An 18,803-nucleotide genomic window follows, 5' to 3' on the forward strand; every position below is an offset into this window, starting at 1 on the left:
GTATATTTGGAAATAGATTTTCTGACTCAGATCAGGAGATTTGGGCCAATGTGTTAGATAAAAAACAAACAAAATTAGATTGATATTGTCTTCCAGTGGGAAGCTGGCAGAAGCAGATATCATTCCTGTTGGAAATACGCAATAGATGCCACACAAGAGTTTACCTGTATTATCTGAATGGCACCAGTCCCCTGCTTAATCAAGCTTGAAATAGTTGGGAAGGAATAGGGTCAGGCAGCATGGAGACTGTCTATTGGTAGCGAATCATGGAAACTAACAAGACTGGGGAGTAGGATATTTTCACAAAGCTTCATTCCAATGATCAAAGGCAGTAGGGGTTAGAAGGGGAACTCCTGCTACTTGTGGTCCCAATAAGGAAAAATGCAATTAAATTGACTGTACTGCCTTTACAAAGGTGTTTCCTAGTAGGGCAGTTACTGTTGACATCCTTCTTTGGAGCAGGCTAAAGTGTGGTCCTTCATCTGCCATCAAAACAACAGGAATAATCCAGTAATGAAGCTGTTCTATGTTAAAAGTGCCCCTTTGCTCCTTTCCAGTGGTCTTGGAGCATTATGATTGGCAAATTCCGTAATGCACCAACATGAGTATAGGCCAAAATAGACTAAATTCATTTTGGGTCTCATCAGCTCAGTTGCAGATACCATTACATCCATTTTAAGCCGAGTAATCAAACACAATAGACCTTAAAATTCCAGCTTAATGAGTCTTCAATTATGTGTCAATTTTGGCGGAGGTGGTTGTAAATATTTGCCTGAAGACTGACTCCCCGAGAGAGAGAGAGAGAGAGACAGACAGAGAGACAGACAGAGAGAGAGGGAGAGAGGGAGAGACATACATGAGTTGTGACATATCAAAAGGAAAGGAAGCCAGTAAATTGAACCCTCATGTTTACCACGGAGATAATTAATTTGTTACCATATGTAATTTGATACATATATGGTGGGAAGGTGATGATTCACAAAAGCAAGCAAGAAGAATGAATATTAAGCAATCACCTCAGAGCATAATAAAAAGTGATTGATATAAGAGAACGATAGTCAGCTGCATAGAACAAAATTGTTACTAAAAATAATTTATCAAAGAGAAAAATTCCCATTTTAGACTTGAACAATAGTTTTTCTAAGCTGATTCACAAGTTTAGAGGAACTGAATTCTGCATATCGTGACCAGTGTGCCTTGTTGATTTATGTGCCAAATCTGTTTCTGGATTGACTCGATGTATATTACGTGAATTCCTGGTAGGATGGTTTTGAATGGCAGAATTCAACTGAAACACTTCGTTGGACAAAGATAGCAAATAGAATTAAATTAAAACATAGGAACATGTTGTGAAAAAAATAAATTTTCAATTTTCAAAGATTTAAAGTGAATGTTTGTTTTGTTGAAATAACTTGTGCCTGTACAAATGTGTACAGCTTTATCTTGTAATAAAAGAACAAAACTGATGAGTCCGTTGGTGTTATTTTTAATTACTTTTTTAACAAATAGCTTATGTAGTGATGAATTACACCCAAAAAATTGTTTGGAAGAATTTTAAATAGAACCAAATATTAATATTAATTTAGTATATGGAGTGGTTCACTAGAAATAATGTTGCTTCTTATACTTACATAAAATTCACGCAGCCTGTTCCTGCTGGTGGAGCAATCCAGACAAAGCTCAGATTTGTCTGTGGAAGGTGACTGACATGAGACGCTACAACACTGCACATGAATTGGGATCCAAAAGGTTGATCAGACATGAACCCTGCAACAACACAAAAAGGTATCTGTAAGATATTGTAAATTAGTTCCCAAACCTTTTCTCACTGTGAACCCATTTCAAGGCTTGAAAGTCATTGCCATGCCTCAGTGAATACTGGAGAACCATGAGAACAAGATGTGAGAGGGGTATAGAATATATCTGAGTATAAGGGTTGGGGGGACTGGTGATGAAGGAACAGTTCAGCTCTTTCTGCATCAGAGCTCATGGCCCTAAAATCTCAGCTTGAGACCCTAATCGGGTTTTCGACAATCCTCCACTTTGGGAAGCCCCATTACAAATGAATGGCATTGCTACCTTTTATTAATAGTCACTTGCATAGTTGCTTGGTAACACTATGCAACAGATGTTCTACTGCTTTAACACTATGCAAAGGTCCATTTCAGTCAGTAATAACTAGGTTGGATTAAAGGACCATAGGAACATAACATCTCCTGTCATTTGTTGACTTCATTTCAGATAAGTGAGACTTATTATTTGTGAAAACTATATGGACTGGTGACAGCATCTAATGACATTGGCTGATTTTGTACTAACGATTTGATTTTCTTTCGTAGAAACATAGAAAAGTGGAGCAGGAGTAGGCCATTCAGCCCTTTAAACCTGTACCACCATTCAATATGATTATGGTTGATCATGTAAGCTCAGTATTTCATTCCCACTTTCTCACTTTACACCTTGATCCCTTTAAGCTCAGGGGCCACGTCCAGCGTCCTCTTGAGTTTAACAAATGAACTTGCCTCAACTACTTTCATTGAGGAGAATTCCACAGGTTCACAACTCTGAGCAAAGAAATTCTTCCTTATCTCAGATTTGAATGGCTTATCCCTTATTCTTAGACTGTGACCTGTAGTTTTGGATTTTCCCAACATCAGGAACATTCTTCCTGCAAATACCATGTCCAATCCTATCATGGTTTTAAATGTTTCTATGAGATCTCATTCTTCTAAATTCCAATGAGTACAAGCCCACTCATTCTTCATATGTCAGAGTCGAAGAGTGTGGTGCTAGAAAAGCACAGCTAGTCAGGCAGTATCTGAGGAGCAGGAGAGTCGATATTTCGAGCATAAGCTCTTCATCAGGAATGGAGGGGTGGCCCAAGGGGGCTGAGAGATAAATGGGAGGGGGTGGGGCTGGGGGAAAGTTGGCTGGGAATGCAATAGGTCGATGAAGGTGATAGGTCAGAGAGGAGGGTGGGGCAGATAGGTGGGAAGGAAGATGGAACAGGTAGGACAATTCAAGAGGGTGGTGCTGAGTTGGAAGGGTGATGCTGGTATAAGGTGAGGGGAGGGGAAATGGGGGAAATGTTGAAATCCACATTGATCCTGTGTGGTTGGAGAATCCCAAGATGGAAAATGAGGTGTTCTTCCTTCAGGCGTAGGGTGGCTAGAGTGGAGGAGACCCAGGACTTACATGGCCTTGGTGGAGTGGCAGGGGAGTTAAAGTAATGGACCACAGGTTGGTGGGGTTGTTTCATGCATGTGTCCCAGATATATTATTTGAAATGTTTAGCAAGTTGGCGTGCTGTCTCCCCAATGTAGAGGAGACCATAGAATTTCCATGTAGATCAGACCACATCGAATCCCCAGTGCAGAGGAGACCACATCAAGGCCATGTTTCAGAGAACATCTCTGGGACACATGCACTAACCAACCCCACTGCCCTGTGGTCGAGCACTTTAATTCACCCTCCCACTGCACAAAGACCACACAAGTCCTGGGCCTCCTCCACCGCCAAACTCTAGCCACCTGATGCCTGGAGGAAGAACACCTAATTTTCTGCCTTGGGATGCTCCAACCACACAGGATTAATGTGGATTTGACCAGTTTCCCTATTTCCACTCCCCCCACCTTATCCCAGTTCCAACCTTCCAACACAGCACTGCCTTCTTGAACTGTCATACCCGTTCTTCTTCCTTCCCACCTATCCGCTCCACCCTCCTCTCTGACCTATCACCTTCACCCCTACCTTCATCTATCTACCACATTCCCAGCTACCTTCCCCCCAGCCCAGCCCCACCCTCCTCCCATTTATCTCTCAACCTACTTGGGCCACCCCCTCATTCCTGACGAAGAGCTTATGCTCGAATTATCGACTCTCCTGCTCCTCAGATGCTGCCTGACCAGCACCACAGCCTTCGACTCTGATCTGCAGTCTTCACTTTCTCCCATTCTTCATATGTCAATCTGCCATTCTGGAAACCTGGTGAACGTTTGCTGAACTCTCTCAATATCAAGAATGCCTTTCCTCAGACTAGGAGACCAAAACTGCATACAGGTGTGGCCTAACTCAGGCTCTGTATAAGTGGACCAAGATATCCCTACTCCTATATTTAAATCCTCTCGCTATAAAGGCCAGCATGCTATTAACTTTCCTCACTGCCTGCTGCTCCTGCATGACAACCTTCAGCGACTGTTCCACCAAGACACCCAGATCTCAGTGCATCTCACCTATTCCTAAATGGCTATCATTCAGATAATAATTTGCCTTCTTGTTTTTGCGGTCAAAATGGTTAACCTCACATTTATCCACATTATATTGCATTTGCCAAGTAATTTGCCCACTCAGCCAGCTTGTCAAAGTCATCTTGAAGCCTCTTAGCATCCTCCTTGCAGTACACACTGCCACCCAGCTCAGCGTCCTCTGCAAGTTTGGAGGTATTGCATTCAATTCCTTTGTCCAAATTGTTAATGTATGTTATGAACAGCTAAAATCCCAGCACTGAACCCTGCAGTACCACACTCATCATTGCCTCCTACTCAGAAAAGAACCCATTTATTCCAACTCTTTGCTTCCTGGTTTACCATTTGGTTCTCTATTCATGTCAATGCATTGCCTCTGATACCATGAGCTTTAATTTTCCTTATTAACCTCTAGTGTAGAACCTTGTCAAAAGCCTTTTGAAACTTCAGATACACAACATCTACTGATCCACCCTTGTCCACCCTACTGGTCACTTCCCTAAAAAATTCCAGAAGATTTGTCATAGCATGATTTCCCTTTTGTGAATCCATGCTGACTTGGACAGATTCTTGATGTAATACTCAATTTGGCACAGTCAGTTAGGGTTCAGGATTAAAGATTAGTGCAAGAGTTGAGAAGGATTACCTTAGTGAAGTAGAGGGCACCTTACCTCGACTATACTTGATCTGGGAATATTTGATACTTAGTCATATCAAAAAGACTTATTCAAAAATTCCACTGCTCAAAATTGACAGCCGTCTATTGGTGAAGAGAAACTGACCTAAAATGTCACTATTTTACTGCATCTTGTCACATGCTTTTTTGTGGCACCTCACTTCATCATTTCAATCTGCTTGACTCCAGTACCAATCTCTTACCTCTGTTGTCTCAATGCAGCCAAAAAATGTTTCCGTGCTCAGCAACATGTCACCATATGCTTTGGTGTCATTGTTGTTTGTGAATGAAGTGCAGTGTGAAGCTTCATGTTCCAGGAAAGTGTCTTAAGTAACACATTTTTAAATAAGCTTACTGATTTCTACAGCATGTCATCCATATGCTGAAGTATCACTGTGGCTAATATATGCATGTAGTTATAGGACATTGAATCAGACCTGTTTCAACATATATCCACATGAAAACAAAAACTACAACAGGTGTGTGATCTGAATAGTAAACACTCTCACACTCCTGCTAACTCTCTCACACACATGCATGTATATTTTCCTTAACTGCATGCCAATTGCAGCCCACAACTTTCTCCATTACACCATGTCACATCGCAAATCACCTCCCACCCAAAAGAAAACAAAAAGGTAGAGAAAGACGCAGAGCAAAAAAATAAGAAAAAAAATGAATACAAATACATTAAAGGCAAAAGAGTAATTAGGGAGAGAATAGCGCTGCTTAAAGATCAACAAGCAATGTGTGGAACCACAGGAGATGGTGAGATACTAAACGAGTATTTTACATCAGCATTTACATTGGAGAAGGACATAGAAGCTACAGAACTTGGAGAAATAAACAATGATATCTTGAAAAGTGTCCATGTTACAGATGAGGGGATGCTGGACATCTTGAATTGCATAAAAGTGGGTAAATTCCCAGGAAGAGATTGCTGCGCCTCTTGCTGAGATATCTCGCTCATCGATAGACATGTGTGACGAGTTGGAAAACTGGCGGATGGCTACTGTGGCACTAGTATTTAAGAAAGATGATAAGCAAAAGCCAGAGAACTATAGACCAATGAGCCTGACTAAAGTGTTGGGCAAGTTGTTAGAGGGGAATCTCGGGACAGGATTTACATGCATTTAGAAAGGCAAGAAATGATAAGGGATAGTGTCTCACTAACTTGATGAATTTTTTTGAAGAAATAACAAAGACTGATGAAGGAGATCAGTAGACATTGTTTATATGGGCTTCAGCAAGGCATTTTACAAGGTTCCTCATGATAGACTGGTTAGCATGGTTAGATCACATGGAATCTAGGATGAGCTAGACATAAAGTTAACTTGAAGGTAGGAGACAGAGGATGGTGGTGGAGAGTTTGTTTTTCAGACTGGAGACCTGTGACCAATGTGCTGAAAAGATTGGTGTTGGGACCATTGCTTTTCGTCATTTACATAAATGATTTGGATGTGAGTACAGGAGGTTTGGTTAGTAAGTTTGCAGATGACAACAAAATTTATGGCATAGTACACAGTGAAGAAGGTTACCTGAGAGAGTAACGGGACCTCTATCTGATGGGCCAATGGGCTGAGAAATGGCAGATAGAGTTTGATTTAGATAAATGAAAGGGATTGCATTTTGGTAAGGGAAATCATGGTAAGACTTATACAGATAATGGTAAGGCCCTGAGGAGTGTTGCTGAACAAAGAGACCTAGAGGTGCAGGTGTATTGTTCCTTGAAAGTGGAGTTGCAGGTAGATAGGGTGATGAAGGCATGCTAGCCTTCATTGGTCAGTGCAGTGAGTATAGGAGTTCAGGTGTGTAGGATATTGGTTAGGCCATCTTTTGAATATTGCATTCGTTTCTGGTCTCTCTGCTATAGGAAAGATGTTGTTAAACTTGAGAGGGTTCAGAAAAGATTTATATGGATGTTACTGGGATTGGAGGGTTTGAACCTTGGGAGACGCTAAATAGGCCTTTTTTTCTCCCTTGGAGCGTAGGAGGCTAGAGTGACCTTATAAAGAGTTCTGAAATCAGGAAGGGCATTGATAGAGTGATAGCCAATGCCCTTTTTCCAGGGTACGGGGAGTCCACAATCAGAGAGCATAGGTTTAAAGTGAAAGAGAAAAGATCAAAAAGGGACCATTTTCATACAGAGGTAGTGTGTACATAGAAGGAGCTGTCAGAGGAAGTATTGGAAACAGATACAATTACAATATTTAAAAGACATCTGGATGGGCACATGAATAGGAAGGGTTTCGAACGATTTGGGACAAATGCTGGCAAATGTGACTAGATCAGATATCTGGTCAGCATGGACAAATTGGACTGAAGGGTCTGTTTCAGTGCTGCATAACTCTCTGGCTCTAATTCTAAAGAAGAAAGAATTAGAAGGAGAAAGATCCAACAACACAAGGATGTCAAGTTCAGATAAGAGGGTATTTTCTCTGAAGTAAAGGGTCCAATGTCAAAATTACATTCTTACATGTTTCTCTACCTGTCACACTTCCAATGCCAACAACTGATATTCAACGTACACATTCCATATGTCTCTGATAAGCTCAAATGTATACAGAAGAAATTGCAAGAAATCACTACTAAAGAAGCTGGCAATGTACCAACCAAATATTGAGGCAGTAAGTAGATAGTTTATTAGCATTGCTACATTCTAACAGTGGCTATAATTTAAAACTATTTATTTGTCTATGAAGCACATTGAGACTTCCTGATGTTTTGAACACTGCCCATAAACAAAATTCTTTTATTTTGGTCAGCGTTCAATGAAAAACTGAAATCAGAATAATCAGCCAACAACAAAATAAGGAGGTGAACAATGTAACTGGTCAGGCTAACTTTTGAAATTCTTCTTGGCCACTATCATTGTTTCTTACCCATTTGGGGACGTGTGTGAAAGATAAAAGAAAACTTACTACTGGTTTCCTAAATAGAGAAAAAATAAAGAAATACTATATGTAAGAAAATGAATATATTTCCATTTTGCCTATTGGTAATGCATTTTACAACACTTTTAGTCGGTGTTTTGTTTCTTTGAGGAGGTGGTGGCTCAAGTTCAAATGGCCCTAGAGTACAGTTTTCAAGTAAATTGGTTGGATGAGGCATGAAACCGAGTCTACCTTCTCAAGTGGCAATAAAAGGTCCAATGTGGCACTATTTAAAGAAGCACTAGGGAGTCCACCCAGTGTTCTGGCAAAAGCTATCTTTCAAGCAACATCAGTAAAATTATAAATTATTGGGTTATTATCCCAAATTTATGGAAACTTGTAATATTGAAATTGGTTTCATAACAGTATCCCCACTTCAGAAGTGCTCAACAGGATGTAAAGAGTTTTGGGATGTCATTTGGTGATGAAAATCGCTTTAAAAATGCAAGTTCATTTTGTTTTCTTAATACTGCTTATTAATACAGGACAAAGATTTCACATAATATGATTAACATCTAATATCGTGCACGCTAGAGCACTGGCAAGAGCTCCACAGACCCTCTTAGTCCAGACTAATATTTTTGATGCAGGCACTTGCTCTGGTTGCTGAAAATTATACCAGATAATAGGAAAGGTGTGAAAATCAGGGGAGATCCAGTGCAGAGGATCATTGTCCCATTGACAGCAGAACATTGGGCAGAAAATCCAGTCTCTGATATCCGGTTGGTTCCCACTGTGTATTCTGCTGCCACAATTTGTTAAAACAAATAAAAGAATAGCAATTCCTATCATTATTTGCTCTACACAGGATGTTAGACCAGCAGGAATGAGGCCCAGGAGATAATTCAAGTTCATATAATGTTTTCTGGTAATTAAGTAACATTTTTATTTTATTGTGTTGCTGACCTTAAGAACACTATAAGCAACTTCGACGTGCAGTTAAAAATAAATAGAAGAAACATGCTTTGCTAGAATTGGTTCTGACTTAACTTCTGGGACGCCATCAGACATGAGAACATTCTAAAAATGCAACCTCTGGAAACTCTCAATTATTTATCTCATTCCCAGGCACAGTGATAACATATGCAGAACACTTCCCTATCATCTTTGTGAATTCTAATTAGAATCTCAGAGTCAAATTTAACCAATAATGAAGTTAACAAACTAAACATTTTTATCACTGTGTGCATAAACAATAAACATTTTGAAAATTTAGCTTCACTATCTAAACAGGTCCTGTTTCAAAAGTCCTTTGTCATTCATCCACAGATAGATTTGCTTGAACCTTATGTTATGACCAAACTGGTTGTGCTGGCTCTAAACTACTGGTATATCCTGAACTGTGGGAAAGAGCTGAAATACTATGTAAATAATTAAACATATGAGATTCATCAATGGGAAAGTTCTGTCAGTTGGGAAAGCACATTATCTTAATTTACCTTCATGTGTGACTCTAATAGAGTTTTAATATTATAATCTATGCAAACATTCAATTCATAACAACTAGCTAGCTTTCCATTGCAAAGATCACAAGAGAACTGGATTGTTCATTTGAAAACTAGATTGTTTCCCTATTTTTCTATTTAAAGTTGCTTTCTAATATTTTTATTTCCTTTCCTGAAAAGGGCAACTCATTTTAGGATACATTTTGACTGGAAGAGTTTCTAGTCATTCCTCACTTAGGTGCTTTTGAAATTTGAGCACAAATATGGGTCAAGAGTCTAATGTACTCTAGCTTAGCATTTTAGACAGCACTCAATAGATTGCATTCTGAAGAGGTGGTGGTGTATGACAGGTCACTCTGGGAACCCAGTTGCTGTGGTAACATGCATTCTGTAAGCTGGAACAAAGAATAATGATCGCAGAGGCTCCTTCACGTGAAGCTGGGACATTAACCGCCTTCACCTGTCTATCCCCCTCCCCCACTCCAACCTCTCACCCTCACAACGCGCAGCCCTCCAATCCCTCTGCTCCAATCCCAACCTCACCATCAAACTAGCAGATAAAGGGGGCGCAGTGGTAGTCTGGTGTACTGACGTCTACACCGCTGAAGCCAAACGCCAACTCGAGGATACCTCTTCTTACCGCCCCGTCGACCATGACCCCACCCCCCATCACCAAACCATCATCTCCCAGACCATACAGAACCTCATCACTTCAGGAGATCTCCCACCCACAGCTTCCAACCTCTTAGTCCGGGAAACCCGCACTGCCCAGTTCTACCTCCTTCCCAAGATCCACAAGCCTGACCACCCTGGCCGACCCATTGTCTCAGCATGCTCCTGCCCCACTGAACTCATCTCTACCTACCTCAACACTGCCCTGTCCCCACTAGTCCAGGAACTCCCCACATACGTTCGAGACACCACCCAGGCCCTCCACATCCTCCAAGACTTCCATTTCCCCGGCCCCCAACGCTTCATCTTCACCATGGATATCCAATCCCTCTACACCTCCATCCGCCATGACCAGGGCCTCCAAGCCCTCCATTCTTTCCTCTCCTGACGTCCCCAACAGTACCCTTCCACCGACACTCTCATTCGTTTGTCCGAACTGGTCCTCACCCTTAACAATTTCTCCTCCCACATCCTCCAGACCAAAGGGGTAGCCATGGGCACACGTATGGGCCCCAACTATGCCTGTCTCTTTGTTGGCTATATAGAACAGTCGATCTTCCGTAATTACACGAACACCACTCCCCACCTCTTCCTCCGCTACATTGATGACTGTATTGGCGCCACCTCATGCTCCCGCGAGGAGGTTGAGCAATTCATCAACTTGGAGGAGAAAGTGAGGACTGCAGATGCTGGAGATCAGAGATCACCCTGACCTGCTGCACTTTTCCAGCAACACATTTTCAGCAATTCATCAACTTCACCAACACATTCCATCCTGACCTTAAATTTACCTGGACCATCTCTGACACCTCACTCCCCTTCCTGGACCTCTCCATCTCCATTAATGACGACCGACTTGACACTGACATTTTTTACAAACCCACCGACTCCCACAGCTACCTGGATTACACCTCTTCCCACGCTACCTCTTGCCATCCCGTATTCCCAATTCCTCCGCCTCCACCGTATCTGCTCCCAGGAGGACCAGCTCCACCACAGAACACACCAGATGGCCTCCTTCTTTAGAGACCGCAATTTCCCTTCCCACGTGGTTAAAGATGCCCTCCAACGCATCTCGTCCACATCCCGCACCTCCGCCCTCAGACCCCACCCCTCCAACTGTAACAAGGACAGAACACCCCTGGTGCTCAACTTCCACCCTACCAACCTTCGCATAAACCAAATCATCTGCCGGCATTTCCACCACCTCCAAAAAGACCCCACCACCAGGGATATATTTCCCTCCCCAACCCTTTCCGCCTTCCGCAAAGACCGTTCCCTCCGTGACTACCTGGTCAGGTCCACGACCCCCTAAAACCCACCCTCCCATCCTGGCATCTTCCCCTGCCACCGCAGGAACCTTCGCCCACGCCTCCTCCCTCACCTCTATCCAAGGCCCTAAAGGAGCCTTCCACATCCATCAAAGCTTTACTTGCACATCCACTAATATCATTTATTGCATCTGTTGCTTCCGATGCGGTCTCCTCTACACTGGACGCCTCCTAGCAGAGCGCTTTAGAGAACATCTCCGGGACACCCGCACCAATCAACCACACCGCCCTGTGGCCCAACATTTCAACTCCCCCTCCCACTCTGCCGAGGACATGGAGGTCCTGGGCCTCCTTCACCGCCACTCCCTCACCACCAGATGCCTGGAGGAAGAACGCCTCATCTTCCGCCTCGGAACACTTCAACCCCAGGGCATCAATGTGGACTTCAACAGTTTCCTCATTTCCCCTTCCCCCAACCCATCCTAGTTCCAAACATCCAGCTCAGCACTGTCCCCATGACTTGTCCTACCTGCCTATCTTCTTTTCCACCTATCCACTCCACCATCTCCTCCCTGACCTATCACCTTCATCCCCTTCCCCACTCACCTATTGTACTCCATGCTACTTTCTCCCCACCCCCACCCTCCTCTAGCTTATCTCTCCACACTTCAGGATCCCTGCCTTTACTGAGCCTTGGATGCTGCCTGAACTGCTGGGCTCTTCCAGCACCACTAATCCAAAATCTTCCCATTACAAGTCTGATGAGTCTCTCCTGTACTTACTGCTTGTTGTTGGTGTATTAGAAATATAAGTACATTTCTATCACTATCACTTCCTGGGTTGGGACTCAAACTCAGATTTTTTTTCAAGGCCAGGAATCTCACTAGACTTGAAAGGTAATCTACCTAATTTTATTCTTTATAGTGCCAGATCCCACTGCATTACCAACTTTCCCACCCATTACTTTTGCTATAATCAGCTATTTCAGGAAACATCAGGGACTGGATTTTCAGACACCTGCGAGGATGACTTCAGGCACTTTGAAAATGATGCTCCAGGATGGTGAGTCAGTTTTCAGATACCTTGATAATGTGCCACAATATTCAAAGTAAGCACAGTGAATGGAGCTAGAACTTGCCCACTTCCAAATGATTCACCATTGAGCATGACAAGGAGCTTGGTAATGGGCTGGAAAGGGCCAGGAGGTGGTTTTCCAAGTGACAAATGTGAACAGTGAATAGTCTGGGGCTTGCTTGTGCACATCTGCCAGAAGCACTATGGGAACCATAAGGTGGTGTTGGTGCTGAATTAAATTGTTGATAAAAAGAGTTGAAGAAACAGAGGTCCTCAAGTAGTGACACACCATTTCAGCTGATGGGTCAAGTATAGAATCCCTACAGTGTGGAAACAGGCCATTAGACCTAACAAGTACACACCAACCCTCTGAACAGTATCCTACCTAGACCCATTCCCCTACTCTACTCTTTTTTTACATTTCCCCTGACTAATGCACCTAAACTACACATCCCTGAACACTATGGGCAACTTAGCTTGGCCAAGTCACCTAACCTGCACATCTTTGGACTGTGGGAGAAAACTGGAGCACCCAGAGGAAACCCACACAGACACAGGGAGAATGTGCAAACTCCACACAGACAGTCACCCGAGGCTGGAATTCAACCCAGGTCCCTGGCACCGTGAGGCAGCAATGCTAACCACCGAGCCACCGTGTAGCTTGTGATTAACCACTTGTCCATTTTTATGCACATTGAAGCTGCTAGCTCTGCTTTCTGTTCCAGTTGATGGTATGCCCACTCCTGACAATTGTTTGCCTATAAGTTTTGCATTTCAAAGCCAGTTTCAGTTTCTATGCACTGCCTGGCACCACTTAACCAGGCACCAGCTCAACCACTGTCCACTCTCAGGCTGTGAATGTTGAAATTGAGTCACATTAGTGACAAAGATGAATTGTGTAATTGGAAACCAGAAATTATAACTGCAACTACATTTCAACAGTAATTCATTTCAACAGTAATTCACCCACACCTCCTCCCTCACCTCTATCCAAGGCCCTAAAGGAGCCTTCCACATCCATCAAAGTTTTACTTGCACATCCACTAATATCACTTATTGTATCCGTTGCTCCCGATGCGGTCTCCTCTACATTGGGGAGACTGGGCGCCTCCTAGCAGAGCGCTTTAGGGAACATCTCCAGGACACCCGCACCAATCAACCACACCGCCCCGTGGCCCAACATTTTAACTCCCCCTCCCACTCTGCCGAGGACATGGAGGTCCTGGGCCTCCTTCACCGTCGCTCCCTCACCACCAGACGCCTGGAGGAAGAACGCCTCATCTTCCGCCTCGGAACACTTCAACCTCAAGGCATCAATGTGGACTTCAACAGTTTCCTCATTTCCCCTTCCCCCACCTCACCCTAGTTCTAAACTTGCAGCTCAGTAACTGTCCCCATGACTTGTCCGGACTTGTCCTACCTGCCTATCTTCTTTTCCACCTATCCACTCCACCCTCTCCTCCTTGACCTATCACCTTCATCCCCTCCCCCACTCACCCATTGTACTCTATGCTACTTTCTCCCCACCCCACCCTCCTCTAGCTTATCTCTCCACGCTTCAGGCTCACTGCCTTTATTCCTGATGAAGGGCTTTTGCCCGAAACGTCGATTTCGAAGCTACTTGGATGCTGCCTGAACTGCTGTGCTCTTCCAGCACCACTAATCCAGTAATTCATTGGCTGTTGAATTAATTTTTTTTGTATTTCTGCTCTAGCTGGCAACTGTGAAAACAAAGTTAGCTAGATTCAGGGAAGCTGGTGTAACAATAATTGATGCTATCAATCCTGCCTAGGAACACTGGCACGAGCTTTTCAATAGGTCACTGAAAACAGATCAAAGGTTATTGAACACTAAGTTTTAGTCAGTTAGTTGGAGTCAGTGGAAGTAGAAGGTTTGCTTTGGGTTGCCATTCACTCAGGCATTTAGGAACAGGGAGATGAGGCTCTGCTCCAAAAAGGTGCTGCTGAGTAGGTTCTGAGCAGTTAGGGCTAAGAGAAATCTTGGGAACTAAGTTGCTGAAGATGTACGTTGTGGGTAAGGCTAAGGGAAAGTCCAAAGAGCCATGGCAGTTCTGAAGAAGCCTACAAACAAGTCCCAGGTCAGTGCAATTGAAGGTGGGGGTGATGGAAGCCCACAAGCAGTAGCTGCTTTATGCAACTGACCAAGACTGAAATTCAGAAAACCAAAGGAAATACTAGCTTTGTGAAACTAACTGTCTGTGGAAAAGCTCAAATTTTCCCCTTAAAAGGTGCTAGGATACAGGTTCAACAATCCAGATGAGCGCAGGCCCAGGAAAGGAGAACAAGCTACCAGGTCATAGTAGTTGTTGAGTCAGCCCATGATGGTGGACCATTGGGGAATTCCAAAACTAGGAATTTGATAGGAAAGGATTGTGATCCATTGTAATGTTTTATTTAGATTTGTTGACCCAGTATCTCTGATGTCTGGGGGGATGCTGCTGAGGAATCTGTGGGATCTGTCTTGAAACATTTGCTATCTGATCTGCTCTATAGGATGTATGACAACAGTTTGTCTGTTACCTATGTTATTGCATGTTCATTTTGGTTGTTAAAGCTTTTGCTATTGTAACTCAATATATTAATCTTCGTCTGTTCAAACTGGAATCACATGGCTTTTTTCAAGTACTTGGGATCTCAAATTTAAATAAGAACTAGATAAGGTTATAAGTCATATTGTGACATACATTTGGTAGCCTGGTCTGGGACCATACAGCTGTAACATCATTTCAGAAAATGCTGTGATTTTGCAAGGTGCTATATAAGTAACGAGTTTTCCTTTATAACTCAATGGTTTCTTGCATTTTTGTAAATATGAATATCTTGGTTCTGATGGTTTTTCTGTGGACATAAGTTAACAGATGAATATCTTAATAAATACATAAGTACAGTATTTGATGGTTGTCCTTTTAAAAAGCATTCCCCATTCTCTCGAGCTGAAATAACTTGTTTGGCTGTGATTTGAGAAGTAAGCCACTGGAGCGGTATAAAGTGAAGCTCACTACAGGCTAGATTGTTCAAGTTCTGTCAATAAGGCTACGGTAAACTTAATTTACATGCCTCTTGGTTCTTCAATAAAACTAAGCCCCAGTTACGTAAAGCCTACATCATTACTGAGAATACAAGATCTTAACTTGAAATGTTAACCTTCCTGGTGCTGCCCAGCCTTGGACATGGGACTGACTGAGCATAACATTTGAACTTGGGCATCACATCAGCCTCATGAAGCACACTTACCCCCAAGAAATCATGTTAGAGGTGGGCTCAACATGGTAACATCTCCCCATTTGGCAGTGTTAGATAGCCAATTAGACCAAGTAAGAGACCAATTTTGTGCAAGTTGCTGACATGCTAGGATATCCCTTGAGTTGAAAGAGGAATAGCAGGAGCTGGGAGCTTCTGGCAGCAGGCAGGAGGCCCATTCAGATTGTTTGTTTTTCAAATATTAATCAGGCTTTCAAAGAGACTCCATTCTGGGGTGCAAGCCTCAGCAACACCCACCTTTACTGGCAGGGTAATTGCAATACCAGCAAGTGTTTTGCATCCTTCTTCGAAAACCCACTTACTTTGCATAACTAGATGGTGAATTTAGAAGTAGTCAGGTGATCCAGAAGATTACAATCATTATGCACCACCAAACACAGTGGGGTCAGGACCTGCAAATATTTCCATGTCTGAAAATTAAAAGAGGCACAAGGTTCCACCCACTAATTCTCATTTTTTGCTCTCGAGTAATGCTGCCAGACATGCTGAAGATTTCCAGCACTTCCTGTTCCTATTACAGAGATTTGTTTTGAGGTTTCTCATTATTGCACAACTAGTCTGAATGAAGCCATCAGTATTTGATACAGAAACAGTAATATTCAAAAGCAATACATAAAAAGGGTATGACAATAGACTATAATTCTCAAAGTTTATAAAGGACGGAAAGGACTGCTGGATCTATTGAACATGTTTGAGATGAGAGGGAATTTAACAATACTTTCTGCAGCAATTGACCACTGGCCTTAAAACCATTGTTTGCATCTCTGTTGTGTACTCCTACTAATCTTTTCCTGAACAACGATCACAGTGCCCAGCTGCTGCACAAGATAAGTTTGCACAGATCCCCTTATCAACAGAATGCAGATTCAATACAAGAACTGACTGGACTGGTTTATTACAAAAGTATATTTTGAGATTGATTTACAGAGCAATGAGAAAAAATGCTTTCAGTCAAAAAATGTGAATCTTATTGGTATTTTAGTTGCATTAACACCTTCTTGCCTAACTGAGTCCTGGATCTGCTCTATTCAGAAAATCTTTAAGAAAGTTGGTTATCATATGAGAAGGAATATAAGCTCAGTACTCGGACATAAAAGATGACACTACTCCAATTATTTGGAACATCATGCAGCAACAAAGGAAACAGGCCTCCACTGACTGGATACATGAATTGTAAGCAGTGGTCATGCCGATGGTCATGTTCATGCCTGATTTCCTTACATTTAATCACAGATTCCAAAAATGTATTGTTTTTGATAAGATTTATTCTTACATTGTGTTTACCTACACATGATGTTTACACAGCCTCAAGCACTTCAATAACTTCTATCTAACTGTTAAGACCACTCAGGATTTTGTCTGTTTCAGTCAAATTATTTCTTACATTTCTCATCTCCACTAGACACAGGCCTGGCCTGTCCAAACTTTCCTCATAAGACAATTCACTCATTCCAAGTATTAACCTAATGAATTTGCCCTGAATTGATTTCAAAGCATTTACATATTTTCCTTAAATAAGGTGACAAATACTGCTCACAGTACTCTAGTTGCAGTCTTACCAGTGCTCTGTATACCTGAAGCATAACCTCCCTTGTGTATTCAATTCCTCTCACGATAACCAATACCATCCTATTAGCCTTCTTAATTCTTGTTTCTGCATCCTAGTGTTTTGCAATTCATGCATGACATCACCATGATCCCTGTATCTTCCTGCATTCTTTCACCATTTACAGGAATTTGCATTTTTATCCCTCCTGCCAACATGAACAATTTCAAATTTTCCCACATTAAACCCCATTTTCCCACTTACTTAACCTATGCATCTCTTTTTGTAAGGTCCTTATGTCATCAAGTTACTTTATTGTCTATCTTTGTGTGGTCATCAAATTTGGAAACCATTCCTTCAGTCTCTTTGTCCGTTATTTATCTGATTGTGAACTATTGAGTTCCTAGTACCAATCACGATAGTACACTATTTATTATATCTTGCCAACCTAAAAAAAAATCCATTTACACCATCACATAGTGTTCTATGTACACCATCTCCCTGATTCCTGTTAGGCAAGCAATACTCTATCTGTGCCTAATGCAACCCATTACACCCGGCATGTTCATTTTCTGAAATAAGCTTTGATGTGACACCTTATCGAATGCCTTCTGGAAAACTAAGTGGAATAGAACATAGAACATAGAACATAGAACAATACAGCACAGAACAGGCCCTTCGGCCCACGATGTTGTGCCGAACTTCTATCCTAGATTAAGCACCCATCCATGTACCTATCTAAATGCCGCTTAAAGGTCGCCAATGATTCTGACTCTACCACTCCCACAGGCAGCGCATTCCATGCCCCCACCACTCTCTGGGGAAAGAACCCACCCCTGACATCTCCCCTATACCTTCTACCCTTCATCTTAAATTTATGTCCCCTTGTAACACTCTGTTCTACCCGGGGAAAAAGTTTCTGACTGTCTACTCTATCTATTCCTCTGATCATCTTATAAACCTCTATCTAGTCACCCCTCATCCTTCGCCGTTCCAACGAGAAAAGGCCGAGAACTCTCAACCTATCCTCGTACGACCTATTCTCCATTCCAGGCAACATCCTGGTAAATCTTCTCTGCACCCTCTCCAAAGCTTCCACATCTTTCCTAAAGTGAGGCGACCAGAACTGCGCACAGTACTCCAAATGTGGCCTAACCAAAGTCCTGTACAGCTGCAACATCACTTCACGACTCTTGAATTCAATCCCTCTGCTAATGAACGATAATACTCCATAGGCCTTCTTACAAACTCTATCCACCTGAGTGGCAACTTTCAAAGATCTATGTACATAGACCCCAAGATCCCTCTGTTCCTCCATCTGACTAAGAACCCTACCATTAACCCTGTATTCCGCATTCTTATTTGTTCTTCCAAAATGGACAACCTCACACTTGGCAGGTTTGAACTCCATCTGCCACTCCTCAGCCCAGCTCTGCATCATATCTAAGTCCCTTTGCAAACGACAAATGCCCTCCTCACTGTCCACAACTCCACCTATCTTCGTATCATCTGCAAATTTACTGACCCACCCTTCGACTCCCTCATCCAAGTCATTAATAAAAATTACAAACAGCAGAGGACCCAGAACTGATCCCTGCGGAACTCCACTTGTAACTGGGCTCCAGGCTGAATATTTACCATCTACCACCACTCTCTGCCTT

At 42.6% G+C, this 18,803-nt stretch overlaps 1 protein-coding gene across 1 annotated transcript in view; it reads right to left on the bottom strand.

The window, feature by feature from the left end:
• The window catches only part of LOC140466901 (reelin-like), a 371,462-nt gene that overhangs the window by 282,917 nt on the left and 69,742 nt on the right, over positions 1–18,803 (bottom strand). Inside the window, exon 3 of the mRNA XM_072562696.1 lies at positions 1,632–1,767. Coding sequence (XP_072418797.1) covers positions 1,632–1,767 — 136 coding nt within the window. The remainder of the gene's footprint in view (positions 1–1,631; positions 1,768–18,803) is intronic.

Source organism: Chiloscyllium punctatum, chromosome 44, assembly GCF_047496795.1.
Source record: "Chiloscyllium punctatum isolate Juve2018m chromosome 44, sChiPun1.3, whole genome shotgun sequence".
Classification (NCBI taxonomy): domain Eukaryota; kingdom Metazoa; phylum Chordata; class Chondrichthyes; order Orectolobiformes; family Hemiscylliidae; genus Chiloscyllium; species Chiloscyllium punctatum.